This window comes from Aquila chrysaetos, chromosome 11, assembly GCF_900496995.4.
Source record: "Aquila chrysaetos chrysaetos chromosome 11, bAquChr1.4, whole genome shotgun sequence".
NCBI lineage: Eukaryota > Metazoa > Chordata > Aves > Accipitriformes > Accipitridae > Aquila > Aquila chrysaetos.
Window position 1 is genome coordinate 40,538,365 of NC_044014.1, and position 25,989 is coordinate 40,564,353.

At 40.5% G+C, this 25,989-nt stretch overlaps 1 protein-coding gene across 4 annotated transcripts; it reads right to left on the bottom strand.

The window, feature by feature from the left end:
* Nucleotides 1-1,613: 1,613 nt before the first annotated feature.
* On the bottom strand, nt 1,614-24,351 carry SIRT1 (sirtuin 1). Of its 4 annotated transcripts, none has more exons than XM_030029708.2 (9): nt 24,285-24,351; nt 20,343-20,459; nt 18,808-19,049; nt 17,232-17,384; nt 14,254-14,401; nt 10,944-11,023; nt 6,497-6,683; nt 4,645-5,205; nt 1,614-3,709 (listed from the first exon to the last, which is right to left on the bottom strand). In XM_030029708.2, exons 1-9 carry the CDS (start codon nt 24,334-24,336, stop codon nt 3,384-3,386), a joined length of 1,866 nt encoding a protein of 621 aa, XP_029885568.1. In that variant the 5' UTR covers nt 24,337-24,351; the 3' UTR covers nt 1,614-3,383. The 4 variants fall into 4 exon arrangements, with proteins under 4 accessions (XP_029885568.1, XP_029885567.1, XP_040983047.1 ...); XM_030029707.2 differs by lacking the exon at nt 24,285-24,351 and adding an exon at nt 23,163-23,681; XM_041127113.1 differs by lacking the exon at nt 24,285-24,351 and adding an exon at nt 22,411-22,878.
* Between the last annotated feature and the right edge of the window lie 1,638 nt (nt 24,352-25,989).

Genomic DNA, 25,989 nt, shown 5'->3' on the forward strand with positions numbered 1-25,989 from the left:
AGCCCCTCCCAACTGGATGTTGTTTGACCCTTTGCTGTCAAGCTTTTAAAAACATTGTGTATTTTCCATAATCAAACCCAGCAATTAAAAATGTACTGGATTCAAGATAGACCCATAGAGAATACATGGCCATTAAGAAAGAAAATATTACAAGATTTAAAAATATGGACTTCTTTTATATCGCTTGAAATATTTTTGCAAGGTCATTATTGTGTCTAATGCATCAAAATAGGCTGAAAGGGGGCTGGGGAATGGCGCCATCTTACTAAATGCTTGTATTTTGCTTTTTTCAGTGCATCTATTTAATATAAATGCTAACATGGTTAAGATGCTTTCATAGGATGGTAACACAAATTATGAGAAAAATAAGTAATCTCCCTTTTTGAGGCTGTACAAATTACAGCTGGAACTGAACATGCTCTTTCGTGCTTCCAGATGAATTTCATGTAAGAAAGATGCTGAATACTTGGGGATGACAAAGAGCTGTGATAGCGAGTATTTCCTCATCCCCATCCTTTGCCTTATGATTGTTTTAAAGAGCGTTTAAGGATGACAGCTTCACTACAGGGAAAGGATAGTGTGTGAAATGGAGGAATAAGGAGACACATTATAGTTTGGGGTTCCTCCTCCATTCAAATAATGGTGGCAAGCATACAAGAAAGAACAAAAAAGAACAAAAAGCAGAACTTCTTCATCTAGATGTAGAAAAAGGTGCAGCTGTTTTATTCTACAGGAAAAATGTTTTCAGATCCTTTCAGAGTAATAAGCAATTGATAGGGAAACATCTCTGTAAAAAATTCTTAATATTTTTAATACTTTATTTCATGTCTTGTGTGTGAGTTTTATAAACTTTTTTTTTTTTTCCTAATACAAATGTAATTTATATTTGAGGGATGGTGGTTCAGAAGTACAGCGGAATCGTCAAAATAGTAAGGCGTTACATAGTGCAAACCACTGAAACCGGGCCCTGGCCCCTGAGGGCCAACATGAGTGGAGCTTTGCAGGGTCTGCAGCCGTAGCCCCCCGGGAAGCCGCGGGACAAACCCGAGACTGCCCCGGCCAGCCCCCTCTGCAGCGGGGAGACCACCGCTCAAAGGGAAACTGGGGCTTTACCCGTCGGCATTGCCTGCGTGAAGACGAAACGCAAGTGAAATACTTGTGTATGTGACGGCAAAACGTGCCCCGAGCTCCTTCGTGGTGCAGGTTCCTTACAGGAGGGTTCTCCTGGACGTGGCTGTGCAGGGTTGGGGTGGAAGCAGCGAGCACCAGACATCGAGGAAGCTTTGGGCTGGGTAGAGAAAGGGCGGCAGAGCTGCAACGTACCGGAACACCAGCAGAAATAAACACTCTTGTTCAGCAAATACATCCAAAGTTAACGTAGGGTTTGAAAGGAGAGAAGTAGTTTTCTGAAGGACAACACTGCATTGTGGTTTTGGAGGCCGTTTTACCAACGACAGCGCAGAGTACCTTCCTTCAGTCAGGCTTTTGGGGGCAGATGGAAAAAAAGCAATTTACTATATAATGCCTCACATTAGCTAGGGTATACCTTGACTTTATAGGGCATCTTTTGTTAAGTTTTTAAGATCTACCTAGAAATTAAGAGAAACCAGAAATCAAATGACAATTTTAATAGACTTTAGAACAGAGTGTACGAGTATAAAACACTGGTTTTGTATTTCAAAAGTTGCAGGAAGATAGCCAGTCATTTTAAACAGTCTTCTACAAAACATATGCCAGTAGATTACATAAAAGACACTATATACAATATAAAAGAGCAGAAAACAATCCTCACTGTAAAAATAATTTAAAACAAAGTATTTCAATTTAAAATATTTCCTATAGCACAAACTAATACATTGTGACATGCAAGTGAAAACTAAACATATTGCATTCTTTAGTGTAGCCAAATAAGAGCTGTATTAAACTTGGACAATGAGACAACATGCCAACATTTTCTGATGAATACAGGAGGCTGTTCTTAAATATTTATTAACTGATGTGTCTTATGTTCAAAGAACAGCAACTATACATCTTCCAAAATGTAATAAATATTAAAGCAAAGTATATGAATAATCTACATCGTAGTTCATTTGGGCCAATGTTGAAAAAGTGGTTTATAGAAAAATGCTGTTTCACTTACTACTGCACTGTGCAATTTTACAAAATAGTTCTAAAGGCTTGGAAACAATCTGCACTTGAAAAGTTGCAACGTCCAGTTTTAAGGCAGCCTAGCACTTGAATCTACGATGTAATAATTTGAGTAGCTGCTTTGCTTTTAATATGCAAGGTGGAGCTAGCAGGTGGAAGATTATTTTCCCAACCCGAGATGTGACCTCAGAACAGCGTGCTGCCTGGTTAGGTTATGAATTTGTGTTTTATCCACGCAGCAGTGTAAGCAGAGGCTCTCGGTATTTGAGTTAGTTGCTCCTGGTTTTGTTGCATCGATAAGTATAAAGGAAGAGCTCATCTTTTTGCGCCTTCTCGCGTGCCGGTAGAAAAACTATTCTGAACTCAGCCTAGCTTCCACGTTAGAGCCCTGGCAATTTATCAAATGCTATTTTTAATGCAAGCTGCGCTATGTTTGACTTCTGTATGCAAAGTGAAAAACTTCTACCGTGGGGGATCCATTTTGTTTAAAATGCTGGTACTGTAATTGCAAAGGAGCCAATGTCAACATCGCTTCATATCCACAGGAAGTATGAAACTCGGTAACCCAAGCGTTTTCACAGCGCTTCTTGATCAGCCTAAAAACCATAGGATTTCTCAAGTGCTCGCTGTCTTGTTTCCATTTAACTACCTACTCACATTTAAGTATGTCTCAAACATACAAAGTAACTGTTAAAGCAAAAAATTAGCTGCCACAGTAGGTCTTGGAAAATGCCAGTGTTTAATGACAGACTAGGTGAGAATGAAAGGTTTAGCAGAAGCATAAGAAGGTTTTAAATAAACCAAACTGTTACAAAGCAAGAGGTGTGAAAATACCATTCTTTGGTCTAAATTAGCTGTTCCCTTTATATTAGTTTAACATTCCAATGGCTTTTTCAAAACTGTTTAAAAATAATATAAGCTGAAATTCATTAAGCAAAAATATGTATTATATACATGGATGCCTGATCAGACAGATGAACTTAAAAGTGAACATAGTGACAATTGTTTAGATATTCCTAGTACCTTAAAAAAAAAAAGATGAGTTAGTGTTGAGTGCGCAGTAATAGAATTTTATTGAAAAAGGTAAAAAACTAAGCATGAAAATCTGTTTTAGTTATTTATAAACACTACATCCTTATGTTTTTGTTGCTCTAAATTCAGACGTAAACATTCATTCTGACATGCCAAAGCTCCTAATGCTGGTGGAAAGTTCCTGTAACCAGTCAGTGATCACTTTACAGCTTGTTGCTCGGATGATCAGTCCCTGCAGCTTCGTTTGTATAAGCTGATTCATCAGCTGCCGATTCATCTTGTTCAACTCCGTCTTCCCCGAATCCAGGTTCCTCTTCCCTTTCAGGAGCATCCTCATCCTCTATGCCATTGTAAAACTCTTCAATCTCACTCTCATCCTCCACATCTAAGCTCTGACTACGACATGAGCCGCTTTCGCTACTACTACTCCCGCAAGAACTAGATGATATGATATCATCTTCAGAATCTGAGTATACCTCAGCACCGTGGAAAATATAGCGATTTGGTGGTAAAAATAGATACTGAGTACCTGAAACAGAATTCCAAAAGTCAATAAAAGGCTAAAATAAATGATTCATACAAGATCTTGCAGACTTCTGGTTAGAAGGCACCTGCATATGTGTATTTTCAACAGTGAAACTTAACTGACAGATTACATTAGAAATGCACTTATTTCAATGTATGTGTATTTATTATGAAGCACAAAACAAATGCTTCACTCGGCATTCCTTCTCGCCCCTCCCTTTGACACAAAAGAGCATTTAAACTTTAATCTCTAGCAGCTTTTTTTTCCATTGGTACGGGTACTCACAGCTAGATTTCCATTACTTGTAGCAGAAATGGAACCCACTGCACAGAGTATTTGACAAAGTTGAAAAACAGCCTTTGCTTTGGAAAGCTGCAATTTAATACCTGGTTCTTCATCCACAATGATTTTCTAGTGTGAGAACTCCTTACATCAGTTAAGAGACTGCATACTGGAAGGCTTCCTTGGAAAGTCTTAAAAGTTTCCTTCCAAACATGCCTGGCTCCAGCTGTGAGATTTGCTTTTCAACTCCTACCATGACTTCATCTTTCAGTTCTACTGCCATGCCAAATTATGACCTAGTGCGACCAGCTTCCTAACACCTGAGGATCAAATTAATTTTCCTGAAAATGCATTTGAAAATGTTAGAAACTGATTTATTTTTTGGTACCTACCTTGAAGCTCCTAAACTTTGATCTTTTTAGGGAGTATGTAATTGCTGGTTATAAAACCTATTATGAATTACAAAAAAATTTCCTATCGGCTTCTCTAAAAGAAATAAACGATACAGTGATGAGTTATGTAGAGGCTTGTCTGAACAAAAATAACCAGCAAAACCCACTGATTCCCTCAAGGGTAACTTATGTATTGCTTCAAATAGGTCTAGAATAAACATCTCGGCCAAAAAATGGAAAATACTGGGATGAGTTAACGCTTACCATCCAGCCTTTTGCTAATCTGTTCTTTTGCAGATCTGTTTACCCAGCACTTCCTCAATATCTCATTTTTTTCTTTGTTTTCTCCGTTGTTAGATCCATTTTCCTTCATTGTTTCAGAGTTCATTAGTTCACTAGTAGGATTTTCAGGGTTTTCTGACGATGTCTGTGTGTCCTGAAGCTTTTCCTCTGCGCAGGTCCCTTTAGTTTCTGAGGCAGGATCACAGTTTTCTACCTTACATTCAGCTGGGTGTTCTGAAGACACCACTGAAGTATCTGGTGGAGTCATTCTTTCTGGTGAACTAGAGCCTTCTGAAATGTTTAAGGGGGTAGGCGGTAGCTCGGAAGAGTGCATTTCAAGCTCCTTGTGCGTTCGTGGAGGCTTTTCTGTTATTTCTGAAAGTTTTACCGAGTTGTAGCAAAGTTTTGTATATTCGCTACCTAGCCTTTGACATAATTCATTAATAATAACATCACAGTCTCCAAGAAGCTCCACGTCAAAGTGTAGATGAGGCAAAGGCTCCCTATTAATTAAGATCTGAGGCACTTCGTGGGGGATGGAACCTATATATAGAAAAAAGAATTTAAAGCTAGTCACTTCAGTTTTATTTTCAGCAGAGATCTACTTAGAAAGCTTGACTCCTCAGACTTCTCTTCATACCTTCACTGGTAGCCTGTCTGGACTTTTCCCCCTGTTTTTTTCCAGTAAAAAGTGGAATCTCAATCACTGAGAAACACATGCACAGAAATATTGACTACAGCAATGTTTGGTCAAGTGTAAAAAGATTACTAAAATTAGTACTATAATCTCTTAGAAGAATTACGTTGATTTTGTGCATTCATTTTATGTACTTAAGTGCTCATGAAGAACATACTGCTGGTAAATGACATCCCCTTCATTAGGTCAAAATATTTCCATGTACAACCTACACCGTACAGGGTTGCTCAACTCATTTCTGACATTTAGGCTTCCAAAACCCACCAGTTTGGTAACCTAGCATCGATTCCTCAGATAACCAACTAATGAAACCCAGTTCTAGGGCACAGAAAGAGCAATGGTTTGTGTAGTGGATCCTCACTTTCCAGTCCTTATGCATTTCCCATCAGCCCAAACACTAAGCTCTGCCTCTCATATAGCAAAGAGGATGTTGCTACAAGGGCCATGGATGCAGTACTGTTCCCAGTTAATAGCAGGTGCTAAGCGCGTGGCCTCCTTGGGCTTACACGTGAAGAGAATTTTTTTAGTACCAGTAAGTCTTGCATTCAGTAGGCAAATAAATCACCTGTCATGGTGTTTTGTCAGCCTTTCTGAAGGGCATTTTTCTATAATGTATATTAGCAGAGATGTTTTTCCATATCACTTTTAAAAGCTAAGGATCCAAATAGTGACACACTATATAATGCCTACTGTGTATCATTAAGTACTGACTTTAAAATAAGCTACAACTCAAGACACCTGATGTACTTGATCCGATTTTTTGATACTACATTTATCTTTTTAAAGATGATTCCTTTCTAAATCTTGCAAGTAACTCTGAAAGCATATTGCAAAGCAGAGAGAGAAATGAATTGAATCTCAGAACAAAGTCATTCAAGTTTTAGGAGAGTAGTTTTTCAGATTATCATTTCATTATCTTGAGATCTGCCTGGAGTGTAGAAAAAGCACTTACAATTTCTTACTTCCTCTATTTTGCATTTCAGCTTTACACAGGCAATCAGTTTTCATCTTAGAAAACTAGATGCTTAATCTAGTTTCTTCACTGAAGCAAGCCAAAAGCATTTCTTAGAGCTCTTAACTGAGAATTTCACTGATCCAAATTTTTGGAAGAAAATATTACCAGAGATAGTCACTTACTTGGAATCAATGCTACTGGTCTTACTTTCAGTGAAGACCCAATGACAATAAGGAGATCCACTTCATTTTTGTCGTACTTCATGGCGCGATGGAACTGCTCAGGTAAGTTCTCTCCAAAGAACACTATGTCTGGCTTCATGATAGCGAGCGGTTCATCAGGTGGACATCTGGGACATCTAGGTACAACCTGCAGTAGAACAGCTTCCATTACTACAATTCAAGGCTGCGCCCTTGAAAACATCAGATTTTAGCAATTCACAGTGATTTATTTTGGCAAAAGACGGGGAAGTTTCAGTGGTATTTCCTCATTTCTTTTTTCTGTGGCTACACAGACAAGTACATTTCTTACTCTAGCCTGCAGCAACTGCACACAGAAATAAAACTACACCAGGAATAAAGAGGGAGTCAAAAGGGAGAAACCACGCAGATCTACACCACAGTTCTTACCTGACAACTAAGCCCAAGTCCAGAAGTCAAGCTCAGCACCAATGAGTAACTACCTCCTATTTGATAGGAATATATTTTTCTTGGTTTAATTGGAGCAAAAACTTAGATTTCACTGTCAGTTTCCATTATAGGATCTGATATAACCCCCTTCCTACTCAAAGAATAAATTGCAGAGCTTTACCTCTCTACTTTCTCTGTTCCTCCAAGAGGATACGTGTGTTATACTCATAAAACAACACGGCACTGTAGCAGGTGGCTGGCAAAAAGCATACGGGACAAGAACATAGGAAAGAACTTTTGTTTGGTCTCCATTTTAAACTTTTCCAATTCCTCCAAAAACAGAGCAGAATCCTCATTCGCTAAAAATGTGGACAAGAGCTACATTTGTAAAGAAGTAGACTCCCTTTCCTCCTGAAATTGGAGGATTTTCTGACCTTTGGGACCTCTTTCAACACTTTCCTATCTTAAGACTTTTTCAGAGAGAAGAAAAGCAAGAAGGTGAGGGATATATGTACAGACAATACTTCAATTACTACTGAGCAATTTTTCTTTCAAGTAGTTCAAGTCTTCTCAGCTGTAACGTTAAAATAGGATACCCCAGAATAAATCTAAGGAGCTAAATGTAGCTGCAATCCTCTACCAGTCATCACAAGCAAATTAGTCCTATGTAAAGGTGTAAAGAGATGTATATTACCTACTGTAATAGGAAAATATATGAAAACTGACATTTAAATGCATAACAACTCCCTCTTGTACAGAGAACATATACCGAAAAAATAATACAGAACTTAGAAAGTTTAAATCAAAGAACTAGTTTATGGATGCCTGCAGTAGGACAGAAGACAATGCTTTTCAAATGAGAAAACGTCACAAGTAAAAGGCCTTCCTCTAGTGTCAAAGGACCTTTCCCAAAAATTTAAGTCTTTGAACAAAGAATCCAATCCTTCTTTGAAGAAAACCTTGTGGGAGGGATGCGTAAGAAGCAATATGGCACAAGAACTAGGAGTTGGTATGGAGGAAAGCTTCACCACATACCCAAGCCAAAGAGCATCGAGTAACCCCACACTCAAGGGAAACCAACTAAAGAATTCCCCAAAAAGGAACAGATGGGTAGAATGAATCTTGAACTTTTTCCTCAGATCTTTACATATTAGAAAGAGAGCTCATAACACACAAACAGCTTAAACCTTTCTGAAACTTTTTACCCCGCTGTCTCTTCCATTGATGTTAGTGATGCTTTTGCCCTTTCAGTTGGAAGCTTAAGGAGGGAAAATAATTTGCTCTGTATTAGGAGGAAGATGAAATGAAGACCTCTAACTTTTGGTTTAAAGAGACCAAGTAATATTAATTCTGTTTCCATCATTTCTCACAGGAAGTCCAATGACTTGTGACTTAGCGGATCTCTGTAGAGCAACTGATGTCCCTATCAAATCATTTGAGTCACTGTAATGGGCCCATAAATGCGTTTCAACACTACACTACTCACCAGCTTCTCTGCTAATCCTCAGAAAGGTCGTCAGTAAGGGGGAAGATCTATTCCAAGAGCTGAAATTGATACCAAGAAGTTAAAGCTAGATAATTGGCCACTCAATTGCCTAGGGTCCTCTTTCCCTCCAGAAGCAGCACTCCCCCAAAACCCCACCACCTCTGCTGATGTATTCGTCTAACGAAAGAGAAATGGGATTTCTCATTTTTGATATACAGATAACATCAATGAGATTAGTAAAGATTACATTGGCTTAAGAATATCCAAGAACTGGTGCATGTTTTCCATTTCTTGGGCCTTTTCTTCCTAAATCTGAGACCCTTTCACTATATCTTGAAACTGCCTAAAATAGTCAAAAGCAAAGTAAAAGTGATATTTTTGGAAATGACTGACAATTGCTTTACTCAGAAGTTCTTTGTATGATTTATAACTGCTGCTGCTTCTCATCCAGAAGGATGGCTGTGTACAGCAACCAAGAGAAAGGATCACGCTACAGGGAACAAGCGCGTTATCTTGCAAGTGGTAAAAGAACGAAGAGCAGCAACAAGAAATGGCTAGTTTTCTAAGCAGGTGATCTCAAACAATCCTCAGTCTATAATATGTTGAAAGGAAATCCTGGCAGAAAGATGCTAGCTAGACTCACTTTGTGAAGCACTTACAACCATCAGGGGATGGACCAGAGCAAAGGAAAGGTAGTATTTTTAGGGACAGCTAAGGACCTGGGGCCACGTATAACTGAACTTCCAAGTAGTGGAGGGTAGCAGAAACTAGAAACCGGACTATCTATTGGGAGCCAGGTGCCAAACCCATTTTTGTGAAGGAGGACTTGTTAGGAAACAAGGCTGTTGAAATGGACAGTGTTTTGCTTCCTAAGTATAGAAAAGGTTTCTTCTGGTATCTAAGGAACCAAATTCTATATTCTAGAGAGCCAAAAGAAAAAGAAACTGCATGGTACCGGTTTGGGAAATGCAGGCTACGGAATAAAGATAACGATGGCAAATAGAACAATTTTTTTTTCAGGCATAAAGGAGGAAGGATCTATTTTCTGTCAATAGCTTTATTTCTTGTTGTGTGCAATTATATTTGGCAATAACCATATTTATTGTGCATTATGAAAATAATTCAGTATTACAGCTAGGGCCTGCCCTGGAAAGATATACCTGGCAACAGTACTGTAAGATTAGGGCTGAGAGATTGAGTGTAAAAATGGTTCTTCAGTCTCATCTCGGGAGTAAGAACCCTCTTTGTTCTCATTACACATAAGTATTGCTACAGGCAGCTTCTCTTCACTTCCCCATGCTTCCATTACTGACCACCAGCAGGGACGGGCCATTGGGGCAGAAGTTTGGTTCAGCATATGAACATACAATGATTAAAGTGGTGCTAGGAAAAGGAGACCCAACCACTAACAATCAACCAGAAAATTACAACATGCTTAGGAAGGTTGTTTAGAACAAAGAAAACCTAAACTCCAACCAGCTGGCTTTGAAGGTAAAGGAGCAGCAAACATCTGTAAGATAAAAAGTTCTCAAAAATAATATTCTTAATAGCAAAGTAAACCAGATTTCACATCCAGTATTTCAGTGTTACAAAGCTTCAGGCTTACAAGATTCACATTTCTTACAGCTTTAACTCAAACATCTCTTCTGAAAGGCTTTCATCGAGTTCCATGTCAAATATACTACCTGAAAGATTTACATCCCTTCCATGCTTCTCATCTAAAGTTGAAACTGTGGACTCCAAGCATTTACCAAAAAACCATGAGCCTGCAGAAGAGAGTCCCTTCAGTTTGTATAAACAAGGTATTTTTGATCAGAGAATCATCATCTCTGTTCCTTCAAAAGAAGGGGAAGAAGAGCAAAGAGGGTCTTGCCAAGCCAAAAGTTCACCTGCTCTGACAGAGCAGCACTAACTCCTGCCTTGGCCCTGGGGCACTTCACAGCCAGATGTAGGGAGTTCGGAATATGGAATAGTTCAGAAGTCCTAGAAAGCAATGTCTGACATCTCATTTGATCCTCTTCCTTGCGGGGGCTGCTCTGTAGTTAGCAATTGCTCCATGCATCATCTACTGTTTAAACATATTTTTAACATAGGTAAATGCTCGAAGAGCAACTGATGTTATAAATGGTTAAGGAAGCTTTCTCAGTGTGACTGTGAGTTCAGATTAACATATAACAGGTATAAATCCAACTTTCTACTTACCATTTTAACCTCTGCTTTTCTCGGAGGTGCCACTAAAAATGGACTTTTATGGTTTTGTTCTGCTTTTTCCCATTAACTAATTTTTGCAGTATGGTATTTGAGTATACTTTTAGATACTAGAGGAAATGCTAAAATACAGATAGGCACTTTTATGACACATGCAAAGATATGTAGCCTTTTAAAAGCAGATCTTTTAAGCAATCCAAGTGTGGTGTTTTGGGTTTGTGGTTGATTTTTTGAGGGGGGGGGGGGGAGAGAGAGAGAGAGAGTTACTTATTAGAAAGCTGCAGTGAGTTGAAATAAATTTTTTACCTGATTGAAAATATCTCCTCGAACAACTTCACAATCAACTTTGTATTTACAGATCAGGCAGGAAGCTGTTGCAAAGGAACCTGAGGGGAAAAACCCGTATGGTAGAAATAAGGATTTTTCAGTCATTCAGATATGGTCTTTTTGCCCAAGCTGTTTTGACACAAAGGCTGTTATGTTACAGTGCTATAAAAATTGGTCATTAAAAAGTAATGTAAAATTAAGAGAAGATACTTGTACTACTAAAAGTAGTTCTTCTAGATGTTAGTCAGCAGACATCTTGTTTTAGGAAAAGTGATATGCCACATGCATGTCAACACAAATTATATTGTGTCCTTTCATTCCCCCAACTCGTGCAAGCATATACAAGGAGGGGAGAAGAGAACCTTCCCTTCTCCTCTGTACACAACTAACAGTAGTGCTGACAGCTCTGCAAACAGCAGCAGCAGAACATGAACCCACATGAACTCAAGAAACCGTAGGGCAAAATAACTAAGAAAATGCATTAATAAAGACTTCACTATAGGCAACTAAATAGCAGCAGTGTTCCTTTCAGCAGAAGTGAGAAGTTACAGCTATATTGTTCAAATTGAAATACTGCTCTGAACTTGGCATCCAGCTTAGCTACTGTGTTTATTATTTGGCAAGACCATGTTAAGTTCATTGCTCCATCCAGCCACTTGGTAGCTCTAACCGGCCTGTTTCTGAAGCAGCTGAAGGTGATGCCCAAGTATCTGGTAGAACATTCATGTCTCTATCTGTCTACAGGGAAAGCTTATCAGGTGGCTAACACACATGAAAATACACAGTGTGGAGTCACTGGGGCAAACTAGAGCGGCCTTTTGGTGCGTACGTGTCCAGGAGAGGTAAGCCTACAGGGCCTTTTATCTGTGGAAAGAATAATGCTACAAGTTGACAGAATGCTGAAGAAAAGTAGAAAAATTGACAGATTTTCTCCTAACCATGAAACAAGGGGTTAAAAAAAAAATTGACCCTGCACTGCAGTGTGTCACTCATACAGCAAAAGTCTGGAACTCTCCAATTTCTAATGGTGATATGGGGGCAGTAAGAAAGCCCTGTGACTGAGTAATGTATAGGGAGGTACAAAAGTCTCCCTTCAAAAGGAAACTTTTAGAAAGGTAACCATTAGGATGTTGAAAGCTTTGCAGAAGCTAGGAACAGCTAAAAACCACTGGTACCAAAACTTTATCTGGACTATTATTTTAAGCCACCCAAACGAAAGATGTTTTCTGCTCGTAACCTACACACAGCAGCCAACCAACACTTACACTGCTAAATGAAGGGAATCTGGGGCTAAGTGCAACATCAAAATATGCTTTGAGGATATTGTATCTGGGTAAGACAAAGACAGCAAAAGCACATAACAACTTGGAGCAGATAATTTATGAACAACTGGCAGTTCAGGTCTGCTAATCACAGCTGGCGTGGAAAGCGCACAGCTTCTGAAACGTTTGCTCAGCATTGCAATTCCCAGAACTTGAGGGATTCCAAAGACTACGGGAAGTATGACAGTTATTTGCTCATTATAATTTGTTTATAGTAATAATTTAGGCCTTTATACAGTGTGTTAGGGACATGTCTGTCAGGCTAGCAGACCTAACCCTGTCTGAGGCATCTGTTGCTACCTACTTGCAAGTCTATTATGTGTGTTATTTTTCACTGTCAGAAGGACTTGATCAAGAAGTTATGCTGCCCCACGCACGAGTCATGTAGCCAGCAGGCCACTGCCTCTGATCATTCAGCTACAGCAATAGCAAGGAATATGATCTAATTCCAGACATGTTGGTTGAATGCAATAGCCCTTTTAAATTCAGAAAATGCATCTAGGGTACAGCAGTTTTCATAGTAGCAACTTTACTGTAGGTCTGCAGTGTGAAATGGGTTCCAATGTTCATACACAAACTCCCCAAATCATTACAAGGGTCCTTCTCATTTGGCACACTCATGATTAACTTGCCATTGCCACAGCTAGGCAAAAAAGATAGAATATATACAGCAGTATGAACCCTTACGTAACAGAGTTTCAGTTTCTCTTTAGCCACTACCATTAGTCAACTAGCATTTGTTGAAGAGCAGCATAACCATATGTCAGATAAAGCTCGATGTGCTCAAAACAACCTTTGCTAATTTTTGAAGGCCTCAAAATCTCAAAGTCTCAGAAGTCCATAGTGTGTTTTTAAAGAATCTTTTAAATTTAAAATCAACTTATACAGGACATGGTCTGAAATCTAATTACTGTAGTGTGCAACTGAAAAAATGGGAAGCTTGAGCGCAGCAGTGGTGTGCAAGAACACAACCATGTAAGAATTTCATGGTAAATACCTCATATGGAATGACAACCAGGAGAAAATACACAACACACTAAGTACAAATGGAAACTAGCACTAGATTTGGGTTATTTGACAGGGAGGATTCTACTGTGTGCTGTTTGGTCACCACGACAGACCACCATGTTTGCTCTGTCTGAAAAAAGAAAATTGATGAATTTGGTACTGAGCTAAGCTTTGTAGAGAAGGAAACCAAGAGAGTTTGGTCCCTGGAAAAGGTGGAATTATACAGACAGGTCTTACAAACATGCCAACGCTGCTTTTAAACAATTTATTTGCTAGAAGTCTACTAAAGGATCCAAATGTGCATTTTAAGAACTAACTTTCTGTGTCCTTTCCTTAAAAATGAATCCTTGGACTTTTAGCTTGACCTTTGCAAGTCCTTGGAAATGGAAAGCGTATTGAGCAACTAATTAAGAGATTCCACTTAATTTGGTATCATAATTGCAGAATGCATATGACACTGAAGGTGTAACAAGATGATCTTCAGTTGAACTGAACTGGTGATTAATCCACCATATTTTGCACACAAGATAAAGTCACTGAAGTGTCAGGATATTTTAAGATTTCAATGGAATATAGCGTAAATAAAGAATCAGGTAGCAGCCAAACTCTATTTCATTGACAGACAGTGAGAGAGACCTATACAAAGAAGCATCAAATACATTTTAAAAGTTAAGGTCTAAGCTTGCGCAAACAGGGTGTGAATCTTCACTGATACACAAACACCACCATTTATCAAGCATAATTTCTGAAAGAAGTATTTCCTCTTGAAACACTTCTGATTTAAATACTTAAGCTACCTAAAAAAAATTTCAACGTTTTAAAAGCAGAATACTTGTTGCCAAGAGATAACCAATTCAAGAAAAAAAAATATTAATTCCAATAGCAATTACCTTGTCACATGCACCAGTAAAAATCATTCCTATACATAGAACAAGAAAAGTGAAACTAAAAGCACTAACCATGACACTGTATTATCCTTTGAATTCCTGCAACCTGTTCCAATGTGTCTATGTTCTGAGTATAGTTGCGAAGTAGTTTTCCTTCTTTATCCATCAAAGCTATGAACTTGTGACAGAGAGATGGCTGGAATTGTCCTGGGTAGATTTCCTAGGGAATTCAAAAGTACATTAGAAAGTGTAAATGGATACACAATATCTTTATTCCAACTGCAGCAATTCACACAGAGCTAAATATTATCAGTAATGATTATGTCAGCAGTTAATGTTGTCGCTCCCTTTGCATTTTTCCATTTCTCTCAGATCCGACTCTTCTTTCAACAGCTGAGCTTCTGATCATGTCAGGATGAATTGCTCCATGCAAGCTGGTATTTTGTTCTTAACACAGCATAAAAGCAAGGTTTAGATCTTTTTTGGTTTTGAAAATTATGAAATAGGAAAGCTTTTCTTCCTTTGTAAGTGTCAAGTAACCTCAATATTTGTTATTAGAAACATATACGGTTTAACTGCAGTCCGAAAAAAGTTTAATGAGGAATTTGGATTCTGGTCTTTTGGTTTGGGATAAGTAGTTTTTACTCCTCAGCATTATTAGCAGCTATTCCTACAAGCCCAGAAAGCAGAATGGCATTGGATATAAAGTGGAAGACAGGGGACACTCAGAGCAGCTTTGCCAAGTTAGCCAGTTACAGTAGTCATCAAGTTAAAACCATATGGCTTAGCAGAGCAATTCCACTGTGCCCGACAGATGCTTAGCCCTTCCATTAGATCAAGGTAGAGGAGGTAGGTATATCCAAAGAGCATATGGAAAAGAACATAGGCACGTTTGTAGAATGATTTGATGTTTGCTCACAGTGAACAAGGAGCCTGTCAAAAGGAAAAATTAAATGTGGGCACCCAGCTGAAAGCTTCACACTAGAAACCTCTGTCTAGAGTTGACCACCCCAGGTGGTACCTCTGATTGCTGTGCGACTAGGAGGACTTCAGCAGTGGCACCACCACTCTGTTGCTCAGGAGCAATTATTTAGGGGAGGAACTTGAATTCCAGACCCTCTGCTCTCCAGTCACTCTCTCACCACTGAACAGCAACTAGGCTGGAGGCTCACCTGGGAAAGCGAGGCTTTTTTACAGAAAAAACGGAAGAGTCACTGACCAAAAGAAAGTTAGCAAGAAGGAGGCTGCTGCCTACCTTTACCAGTAAATGCTTAAAGCTGAACCAAAAGTTCTAGCACAACAGTGAACTGTTAAATTAATCTTTGTGACAGCTCTGCCTTCAGCTGCCATATAGCCTATTAACAAACAAAAAAGACTTTTTGAAAGCATTCGTTTTTCCCAAAAATATTTCAAGTTACTCATAATTCTGAAGCTACGTGGGTCTTTGGAGTAACTGCAGCAATGATCGCCGATTGCTCATAGTGCTATTATCTAGATTATGACTAGGCTATTACACAATTAGAATCAGATATTCTTGTAGTCCTAACAGCTTATATATCTTAGTCTGAAGAAGCAAGACACATTCTGCCACTGAGCTCTGCAAATTTATTTGACTGTTCTTTGCCCCTAGAATTAAAGGAACTTAAGATTTCATAGAATAAGAAATCAATATTCTAACTGAGCTGACAGACAGAAAAGGAGAAGGAAGAGAAATTATTTTAGTAAAAAAGTATCAACCAAACTGGATTTGGACTATTCTGGTAAAACCTGTGTACAGACAGGCTTCAAGTAAGTTGGGGTTTTTTTTGTTTGCCATGAGATTTGGGTTCTTCGGGGGTTTGGGTTTTTTGTTGGTTTTTTTTGGGGGGGGGGGGGGGATGTTGTTAGGTTTTTTTGTTTGTTTTGCTTTGCTTTTTTTTAAATATTAAAAAAACAAGGAACTGAGTATACTAATGAGCATCAAAATACGTTAGTATCTGGACAGGAGGCTTTCAGAGAAATCCAAGCAGCTGAAGAATGCATTGATTTTTCTTTTCCAATCTTTATAACACAATAGAGCAGTTGTATAAATTGTAAGTGAAGGGAAGAAAAAGTGAGCACAACTCGTAGTGATTGATTTTCACAAGTCCTTACTGGTCCTGTAGTAATTCTTATAACATTTTTGTTTTGATTTTTTTTTTTTTTGTCCTGAGGAAATTCCAGACTAAATGCAATTATTTTTTTGTCTGTACATATGTCTACAGCTTCTGCAATTCCTTCATGTCTCAGATATGTACTCCCTGCTTTTTAAACTGTTTAATAACACTAACAACTTTCCAAAAACTGCTGTATTCTCCCTTTTAAATGAACACAGTCCCTGCAAAAGGGCTTTAATTCTCTAAGATGTACAGATCCTTATGACAGCTATATCAAAACCTGAAACAAGAACAAACTTATTAGTGCATGAAACTGCTTTAGTCCTCTTTACTGTAAATACAGTGATAAAATGTGAATGTATTATATGACATTGAAGAGCACGCCACAGCATATCAAATTCAAATGTAGTTTTCCACATTCCTCATGTGCTGGCCAAAAGTTTCTCATATTCTTTCATTTTTTGGAGAAAGTAACAGCAGCTAAGATTACTGAGGTTTGATCAAATAACTACAAGTTTTTATTTATCCCCTCTGAAATTGGAGACACTGTCTAGAATGGTTGTATATATAATGAACTTATAACAGGAACAGTAAAAATGAGCTTAAAAAAAAAAGAGAATGTTGCTAAATATTTCTAATAAGGCTAAGATGTGGTTGCATACAATGACTGAAGTAACATTGAGGATATAGAATTGATACATTGCGAAGACGTGCCCAAGGAGAGAGTTATTATGCTACTGAATGAGGTCTCTCACTAAAGTAAATTCAATATATTAACATATTTTTCTATCTTGTTTATATAAAAAAAGACAAAGATACCATTTTGTTAACAGAATAGTTTTATATCTGATTTATGCATTTTAATACTGTTATCTGTCTTTACTGACCAAGATAAGAACTGTTGGAAAACCATACCTTTGCAAACTTAAAAAATGGCCTGGGATCCTTTCTGAAGTATTCTATATCAAACATTGCTTGAGGATCTGGAAGGTCTGGGAAGTCTACAGCAAGGCGTGCATAGATGCCATCTCTTGATCTAAAGTCAGGTATTCCACAAGACACAGACACCTGAAATATATTTTTGCAATCTGAAATAAGCGAAACTACATATTTGGCTATAGAGTTGCTATGATACAAACTATTTGGGAAACGACACTTCTGTATGCTCACAGTGCTCAGAGACATTAAGAACAAAACCAGTCTGGGTTCTCTGTATTTATTTTTCTTCTTTTTTCTTTTTTCCCCCCCTTTTTTTTTTTTTTTTTTTTTTTTTTTTTTTTTTTTTTTTTTTTTTTTTTGTGGACCAATGCAACAATTCCCAAATCACAAGCAGGAGAAACAGCACAGAAACAAAGTTTGACAACTGGACAAAAAAATCCTTTAGTACAATCTGTACAGGCAGTAACAGGACATGAGGCCTTACGTTTACTACTGGAAGTTTTGTGAGAAGTGAACAAAAATTTAAAATACTGTTGCATTAAATTTGATTAGTAAGTGTTCATTGATCTGCGAACTTAGCCTTGGACAAGGTGGTTGGGTTTTTTTGGTTTTGTTTTTTTTAACATGTTAACACAGTAACAGAATAGATTCTTACTTTTGATGAATAAACCCCTTTTGATAAACAAACATTGATAAACAAACATTGTTTATCAAAGCATTGTAGTAGTCAATAAAGACTAAAATTTATTGTCTCAGACTACCCGAAAATACTGTGGGAAGAGGAGGAGAAACAGGTGAATGATAGCAATCATTGAAAGAGCAAGATTCGGTAATAGAAGTAGCAGCACTTTTCTGACAAGCTGATTTGAATCACTCATCTTTTCTGAATGGTGTCACGCCCTCTGTGTATGAACAACAGAAGCAAAAAATGATCGACTTTTCATGATCTGGTACATAGATACAAAGCTGCAAATGTACAACAGTTTAAATACGTTCTTTAGTAAAACAGTGAGTAATCTTATTACCATCATAAGAGTGGCACATGTTAAAAGTAAAATTCAGTCTACTGAAATCTAATCAAACGCTCCTTATAACCCTCCCCAACTCTTTTCTTTTTTTTTTTTTTTTTCTTTTTGAGTCCTATTCTTCTAGTCCCTCTAGCTCCATCAGGTATTTTAAGAGATCCACTGACATTTTGTGTAAAAAGTCATTACCTTTGTTTCAAATAAAAAAATTACTAGAATAGAAAATGTTCTGAAACAGGTAGGTGTGATCTTATTCCATAACTATTTTGCATGGAAGCAACTGTATAAGAGTTTAAATGTTTAAGAATATTTTCTTATAAGAAGAGAGATCTTGTAATTTCCAACTTAAGCTCCAGTCTTGCAGTGTGCATCGTTCTAGCGGAAAGCTGTGCCTCCTCTTGCCATCTAGCACAATTATTTGATTATGAACGCTGCGAAGGTCACATCACCTGCATGCTGTAAAGCAGTGGATAAGTATTTAACCAACTGTCTACATATTCTCTCACTGTCATTGCAGCAATACGTACCCCAGCTCCAGTCAAGACCATTATTTTTTTGCATTCTTGTAAAAGTTTCACAGCATCATCAATAGTATTAATATCTTTTCGTTTTTTTCTTTTTGGTGGTTCTGAAAGAATGTTTATAACTATTTGCCACAGTGTCATATCATCCAGTTCAGGTGGAGGGATTGTTTCGGGTAGCAGGTCTTTCAGAATTGTCCGTGGATCTGTACCTAACATGAGATGCTGCTGAACAAAAGTGTAGGGACCTAAGAAAATAAAAAAAATATAAATATTTAAAACTGAGTCAAGTATTTCAGATGATTACCATCATCATCCCATTTGTTAATGCTTCCTACTACAATTTTATTAATCCAATTTAATGCTTCGTTCATCAAAACCCCTGTATGTTTTAGTCTAAATCCTGAGGTGATAGTATAGCTAGAGTTTTTACTTATTTATTATTATTTTTCGTAATGTATCTCCATTTTATGGCTTAAGTTGTATTTTTCCAACATTTTGTAAGGTATTTACAGTAATAAGTTGAAGACAACAAACATACATATACTTTCTAGTCATATTATAAAACATCACTCTAAAGAGACAAATAGAGCCCACCAATCCACGGATTTTTGTTGTTCTTTTAGTCGTCTAACAATAATGATTTCAGACATGACCTCCTAAAGCCATCAAATCAATCTTTCCAGAAAGACTCGAGATTAGAGCTGTAGAAGAAAAACAGGTAAATCTTAAGAAACTAAACTAAGAGGACCCAAATAGCTATCACTAAGGCTAGCTACAATAGATATAAAGAAAACAACTGTTATACATATTTACCCAAAAGGCACCAACAGTGATCCTATAACGAGGGATCAGCAAAGACAACATATGGGCAGATTTTAAGTGGAATATTGTGTTATCATAATGTGTTTTCTTGCTGCTATTCTTATCAATACTGGCAAAATGAATGCTGTGGTATTATCACACCTGTGTAAAAGACCTCAAGTCCCAGCCCCACTGCACCCTGGAAGCCACTGTCCCACACAAATCACCAGTGACCTTAGCAGTTACCTTGCCTCTGTGCGAGACAAGAACTTTCCTAACTGTCTTGCTTAACTTATCTGTTGCTAATATGCAATATATATGCAGACTAATAATTCCCAAACTGATATAACACTCAGGACAGTGAGCCCTACAGATTGGCTAAAATTGTACAAGAATCATCTTCTTGTTCCTTAAAAAACTAATACTAAGTCAATAGGCTAGAAATATGCCATAAATCTGTTCAATTTAGCGAGTCTATGTGTATGTTTTTAATATGGATCATGGCAGGATTTCTATACAAAAAAGACATTGACAATTTGAATCAAAATAGAGCAAGTGTAAAGAGGTTCATTTTTAAACTCCTTAAATAACATACAGAATACAGTCAACAACTCTAAGCTGCTCAAAAGCAGCAACTGCCAATTTTTTTGCAACAGAAGAAATCACTTGAAGACCGGGAAGAATTAAGTAACTGTTCAAAGGCAGACAGCATCTGAGAATATTATATAGGCTTCTACCTATACGTGGTCTTGGGGTCCAATCACTAGAACTTGCATGTGAGGCTCTGTCATCTTCATCACTATCACAGGAGTGAAAACCATTGGCTATGATTTCATCACTAAAAAGGAAGTTATCTGCAAGACAGCACAACAATGACGGGTTACAATTAGCCAAATGGCACAGATGTATATTTAAATATATGATAAAACCTAAAATTGTATGCTTTTAAATTTGATTGCAATGAATTAGAAATAGGCAGTTTTGTCACTTAGACGCAGAAAACTTCTACTTTTTTTGAGTTTACAGATATGCTTTCAAGCCTTCAGTAGAGTTACTGCAGGATTTGCTACCTTAATACTGGGCTTCAGTGGGCTGGATGTTGACCTTAGTGAAATTTTCATTCTATAAAGTGCTGGGCATTAAGGATTTTGTATCTTAAAAAAAATCCAAATGCTTTAAAAGCACAACTAAAAATTCCTTTCTCTTACAATTCTCACTTCATTCAGCTCACTGAGAAATTGGCTAAAACGAAAATGTGTCACCATTAATAGACCAATCTTTGACTAGGTTTCAAGAGCATAGCGTTTTAAAAGAAATAAATACACATTTGAATACAACTAAGTTACAGAATTTTGTCGGGTTGTTATCTTGCAGCTGAGCTGCAATAGGTGACCACATACACACTTGTATGATATTTCAGTTATGACAGAAAATGTGCTACCTTGAACCACCTTAACCAAGTTTCTCATCCATTTTACCCTGCAGTTGGGTTTGGCTTAGAGTACCACATCGTTACTGCAGCTCAGCTCATGGCCTTAAGCCAGAGAAACTCAATCTAACTTCATCACGTATCTAGATGAAGGAGTCCAAAGAAGAACGAGATACTTGTCTTACAGCACGCATTACTAAGCTAACATTTAAGGGGAAATCTAAATTTTAACCTGAACAACTTATTAGAATTTAGACTAAACTTTTTTTTATTGGCCTTATTAGAAATAGCCACAGCAACTGTAGCTTAATTTGTTGAAAAATCTAAGACTACAAACAAAGGAGAGCAAGTTTCAGTCATGCTCTCTAAAGCAAAGAATCACTATAATAGTTTTCAATCTCTACTTGAATAAACCCCTACAATATTTTAGCTGTTACTTCACTTTACTCTTAAATAAAGAACACCACAAAACACCATCATTTTTTTATTCAGAGATTGTGTTGTCCTGTTCTTTCCCTTGTTGGCATAAATATTTTATTCTGATTAGAATGGAAAGAGGTAGAGGACAGAAATTTGCTTCTGGTACTTGCTGTCTTGTTCTTCTGAGACCACAGGTGCTCACTGACATTACTATTTCTTATTACTAATCTACATATTTACAGCATTTCACTTCCATCTCATTATGCATGAAGTCAGTGAACACATTATCCAAAAAGCATTAGGAAGAAGAAAAAAGTTGATTAGTACACATCAGTAAGTGTGAAGTGCCAGTTTTACTAAAATGACCTTTATGTCTACTGTATAAAGAATCAAAGCTTATGTTGCTAAAGACTCATCATATACAGGTCACATTGTATTGTATTTAAGCAACACTGTGACAGACACAAGGAGGCTAAAGTACCAGTTTAAACTGTAACACTCCCTGTGAATTCATTGGATTCCTCAAAGGACTAAAGGGAATGCTTGCCAGAACTAAGCAATCCACAGCAAAACATGCCTGAGGATTTGAGTAACTGGAGCAAAAAGACTTCACGTGAGGCATGATAAGAGCTCATTAGCTTTACTCTTGCGCTGTTCCAATGAAGTTTTTGAATACCAAGGCTGTTCCAAGCTTGTCATACAGCTCTGTTCCCTTTTGGATTGCTTTTGCACAGGCAGAAATTTTCTGTAGATTTTTTTACTATGGAGTTAAAGGTAAACAGCATCTTTAACTGCATTCCAGGATAAAATGGAAAGACTGTACTGGCAGAACGCAGTATCTTATACCTTTTAAGAAGTCTTTCCGAAGCACAACCTTAAAAACCAAGATGAACAACAACAACAAAACCCCTCAAAAGCTATCTCTTTCAATAATGCAATGCAAGGTACTTTCATACCGATACTGCCCAAACAGTATGCTTCGAACACGATCCGCAAAGAAGCTTTTTAGAAGATTATAGCTTAGTTTTGTGCTGCAGTCACTGAAATCTTAACCGTGACTCTAACTTGAAGTCATTTAAAGAATGGTTCAAGACTGCCGCTCCTGTGCTTTCTGTAGAAGTTTCCAAGAAACAGAAATAAAATGACTATCACGGCGGAAATTGTGAAAAGGAAACGGGGCTTATCATTTTTCATTTTTAATAACTTGTTGCCAGCAACACAGCAAAATAAGTGTTTTCAGAGATGAGAGCCGAGTCGATCTCCTTCCACGAAGCCCAGCACAAGAAACACCCGGCTTTGACAAGGACCCATCAGAATTAGAATCGATTAGGTTTAGAAAAAAGGGACGCAGCTGCTCGCTCGAGCTTGCGTCCAACCTACGGTGGATGAGGCGATGAAAGGAGCACGGCGTGCGCTCGCTGGTCGCCCCCGCACGGTCCACCACCACCCCACCCCCCCTCCGCCCCGGGCCGGCGCTGGCCCCCGGGCCCCGGCAAGGTGAGCGCCCGGCCTCCCCGTCACCCACCCGGTATGGCTGGGCGGGAGAGCCCCGGGCGGCTGCCGCGGCGAGGCGCCCGCGGGGAGAGAGCCCGCGCGGGGAAGGAGGGAGCCCGCCGCGGCCGGGCCCGCCTCCTCCCGGCTGCGAGGGGGCGGCCCGCGGCCCGTCCTCGCCGGGCCGAGCGGAGGAAGGGAGGGATGGGGTCCTCACCGGGATGCGGGGCCGGCGCCTCGGCCGCCCCGTTTGAACGCTGCGCCCGCCCGCAGCCAATGGCCGCCGCCTCCGCCGCCTCTTCGCCGGGCGCCGCCTCCGCCCCCTCCCCCCGGCCCCGCTGCCGCGGCTGCGGCTCCGCCCGGGGCAGGCCCCGCAGCCCGGCCCTATTGTCCGCGCCGCTCCAGACCGCCGCCGCCGCCGCTTCCTCGTCCTCCTCCTCCTCCTCCTGCGCCGCCGCCCGGCCGCCGCCATCGGCGGTCACGGCCGCCGCCTCACCCGGCAGCTCCGCCGCCACAGCGGCGGCGGGCGGCGGCGGCCCCGAGCCCCGCTCCGGGCGTTGGGCGGGCGCCGCGCCCCGCCCGCAGCCGCCGTCTTCCGAGTCCAGGCGCTGGCGCTTCGGAGCGGGCTCGGCGCTCTCGGCCGCGCCGCCGGGGCCGCCGTCGCACGGACGGAGGAGCGGAGTCTCCTCGTCCGCCATCTTGGAGTAGCAACCGCCGCCGCCCCCCTCCCTCCCTCCCGCCCGGCGCAGCGCGCAGCAGCGCCTCCGCCACAGCCCCCTCCCCCACCCCCAGGGAGCGATTTAAACCCGCCACGTGACCGCGCCACCGCCCACGCGGGCACCCGCCCCGCGGAGGCAGCAACAACAACAAACCGGGTCACGTGAGGGGGGGAGGTGGAGACGGGGGGGGCGCTGCCGCCGTCACGTGACGCTCGTGCCGGCTCAACCCTCGCGCGGCAGGGCGCTTTCCCCCCCCCCTTCCCGCTCGCTTTACGCACACGCCCCCTCGCGCCATGGTGGTTTCTCGTCACGTGGCCGCGTGTCCCCGCGCCAGCCTCGCCCTGAAGGGGGCAGGGAGCGGCACGGCCGCCGCCACCGCGGCGGGGGGCGGGAAGCGTTATGGGCCGATCAGGGCCCGGCTGCCGCCGCGGCCTCTTCGTCGTTGCGGTGCGCGGTTCGCAGAAAGGACGGTTGCCGCCTGCCGCGGAGGGGTGCCCGCCCCCGGCGGGAAGGGGGAACCCCGTCCCTGTGGTGCTTGTTCGTGTCCCCCCCCCGCCCCCGCGTCGTGTCCCCCCGCCCCGGGGGCTCACCCCGCAGCGCGCTCCTCCGCCGGGACGCACCTGGCAAATGGCGGCTCCGTTGTGGCTTCGCGGGTCTCGGTATTCCTCCCATGACAAGGCCCCTTTGAGAAACCCCCGGGCCTCGCCGTAACGGCGTGCAGGGTATCAGACGGTGAACGCATCTTCCCGAGGGACAAACGGTGTTTCTTGGCACGGGCTCCACGTTCCAAACGTGCCTTATCGGGCTGCCATGTCGCCGTAACGGCACCCGGTGAGGTGAGACCCGCCGGGGGAAGGCTCGAGCGGGTCTCCCTGGGAGCTCGTTTGTCAGTCAGGTAGCGTTACCGAGAGGTTCGTAGCGGCTCCTCGTTCCCTGTAACCACAGAACAGAGCTGAGGGTAAGAAGAGAACTATTTACAGGATCACAGCTTCTGCGGGGGAGGTCGGCGTGCCCGCTGACTGCCTGGGAAAGGTTTTGCACCTGCAGGTTCAGCTTTTGGTAGGGATGCTTAAATGTATTACCGTGGTACTTCAACTCCTGGGCTACGGGGAGGGTTTTGGGGGGCTGTTCAGCACCCGGCTGTTTTGAGAACCGAGCCTGCACAGCGTATGAGGGACCTGATGGGACATTGCAAGAGTTGGGATTTGCTCTAATGACATTGGCAAAGTCTTTCTTTTTCACCTCACTGTTCCCTGGTGGGATGTGTGCAGCTAGTAGCTCTGGTGACCTGTGGTTTTCCAGTGAGCTCTCCTGTAAATTGTAGAGACAACAATCCTTAGTGGCCGACCTTGATGCTGTGGACCATCACTGTGTAGTAAATACGGAGGTACCGCGCGTGGGCTTTCTTAGATGTAGTGTCTCTTTCTACCTGGAAGTCTTGTCTCGATAGAACTCGGCCACTTTCCCAGGATTTCTACCAACACAGAATTTCAGTCTAAATTTAATGGATATAAATTTAAATATAGTTTTGTTTAATGTTAGTGTTTAACATCACAAACTATTTCCAGAATAGTTTTAGTGAATTTAATATAACTGAATGCCTAAGTTTAGTGACAAGACCAAGATTAGACAGGTGGAATATCTCCCTTGCAGGCCTTGTTAACAACAGCTTTGAAAAAACTTTGGGTTAAAATTGTTGATACATGGGTTTTGGCTCCAAAAGGGATTATTTTACAGATAACTGACTTTATATGTGGTATATGTATTGGGGGGGGGGAGGTTCTGGTTCTTTCAGGTATTGACAACTCCCCAAAAGATGTACATAATATTTCTCACACTACCTGTTTCTCAAAACAAGCTATGAAGTAACCAGATGTGAATCAAAACATTTTTATTATTCTGTGCAAATTTGTATGCAAGCATTCTTTTTCCTTACTGAAGCTGAGGCAAGATTCAGATTTCTTAAAAAGCATGTGCAAGATGCTTTTGTCAGCATATAAAGCAGAGGTGTGACTTTAATATTGTTGTTTTGGTGCTTATTTATGTGAAGATTGCATTCTAAGGAAGAAAACGTGTAAGTGGTACAGGTGTATGATCCAAAGCTTTCTGCAAAGGTATCGGTGAGGAAATGATTCAAGAATCATAAAGCTGACTCTCATATTGCAAGCATTTGTATGTGTTAGTGATGTTGTTGCAGTAGTTACCCCTAAACTGGGAAGTCAGTTTGGTAGTTCTTAGGCCCTCTTCTATTTCTGCAACTCCAAGCGTGTGTGGGGACAAGGATGGAGCATGAAATGCAAAACTCGTTTCAGTTATATTGTGCCT

What these genes read in the sequence shown, in the direction of transcription:
- SIRT1 (XM_030029707.2), bottom strand. Translation starts at nt 23,643, where the DNA reads ATGGCGGACGAGGAGACTCCGCTCCTCCGTCCGTGCGACGGCGGCCCC. An exon ending in AAGGATAATACAGTGTCATG is followed by an intron (nt 11,024 to 14,253) that starts GTTAGTGCTTTT and finishes TTTTCCCCTCAG; the next exon opens with GTTCCTTTGCAACAGCTTCC. An exon ending in ACCAGTAGCATTGATTCCAA is followed by an intron (nt 5,206 to 6,496) that starts GTAAGTGACTAT and finishes TTCTATATATAG; the next exon opens with GTTCCATCCCCCACGAAGTG.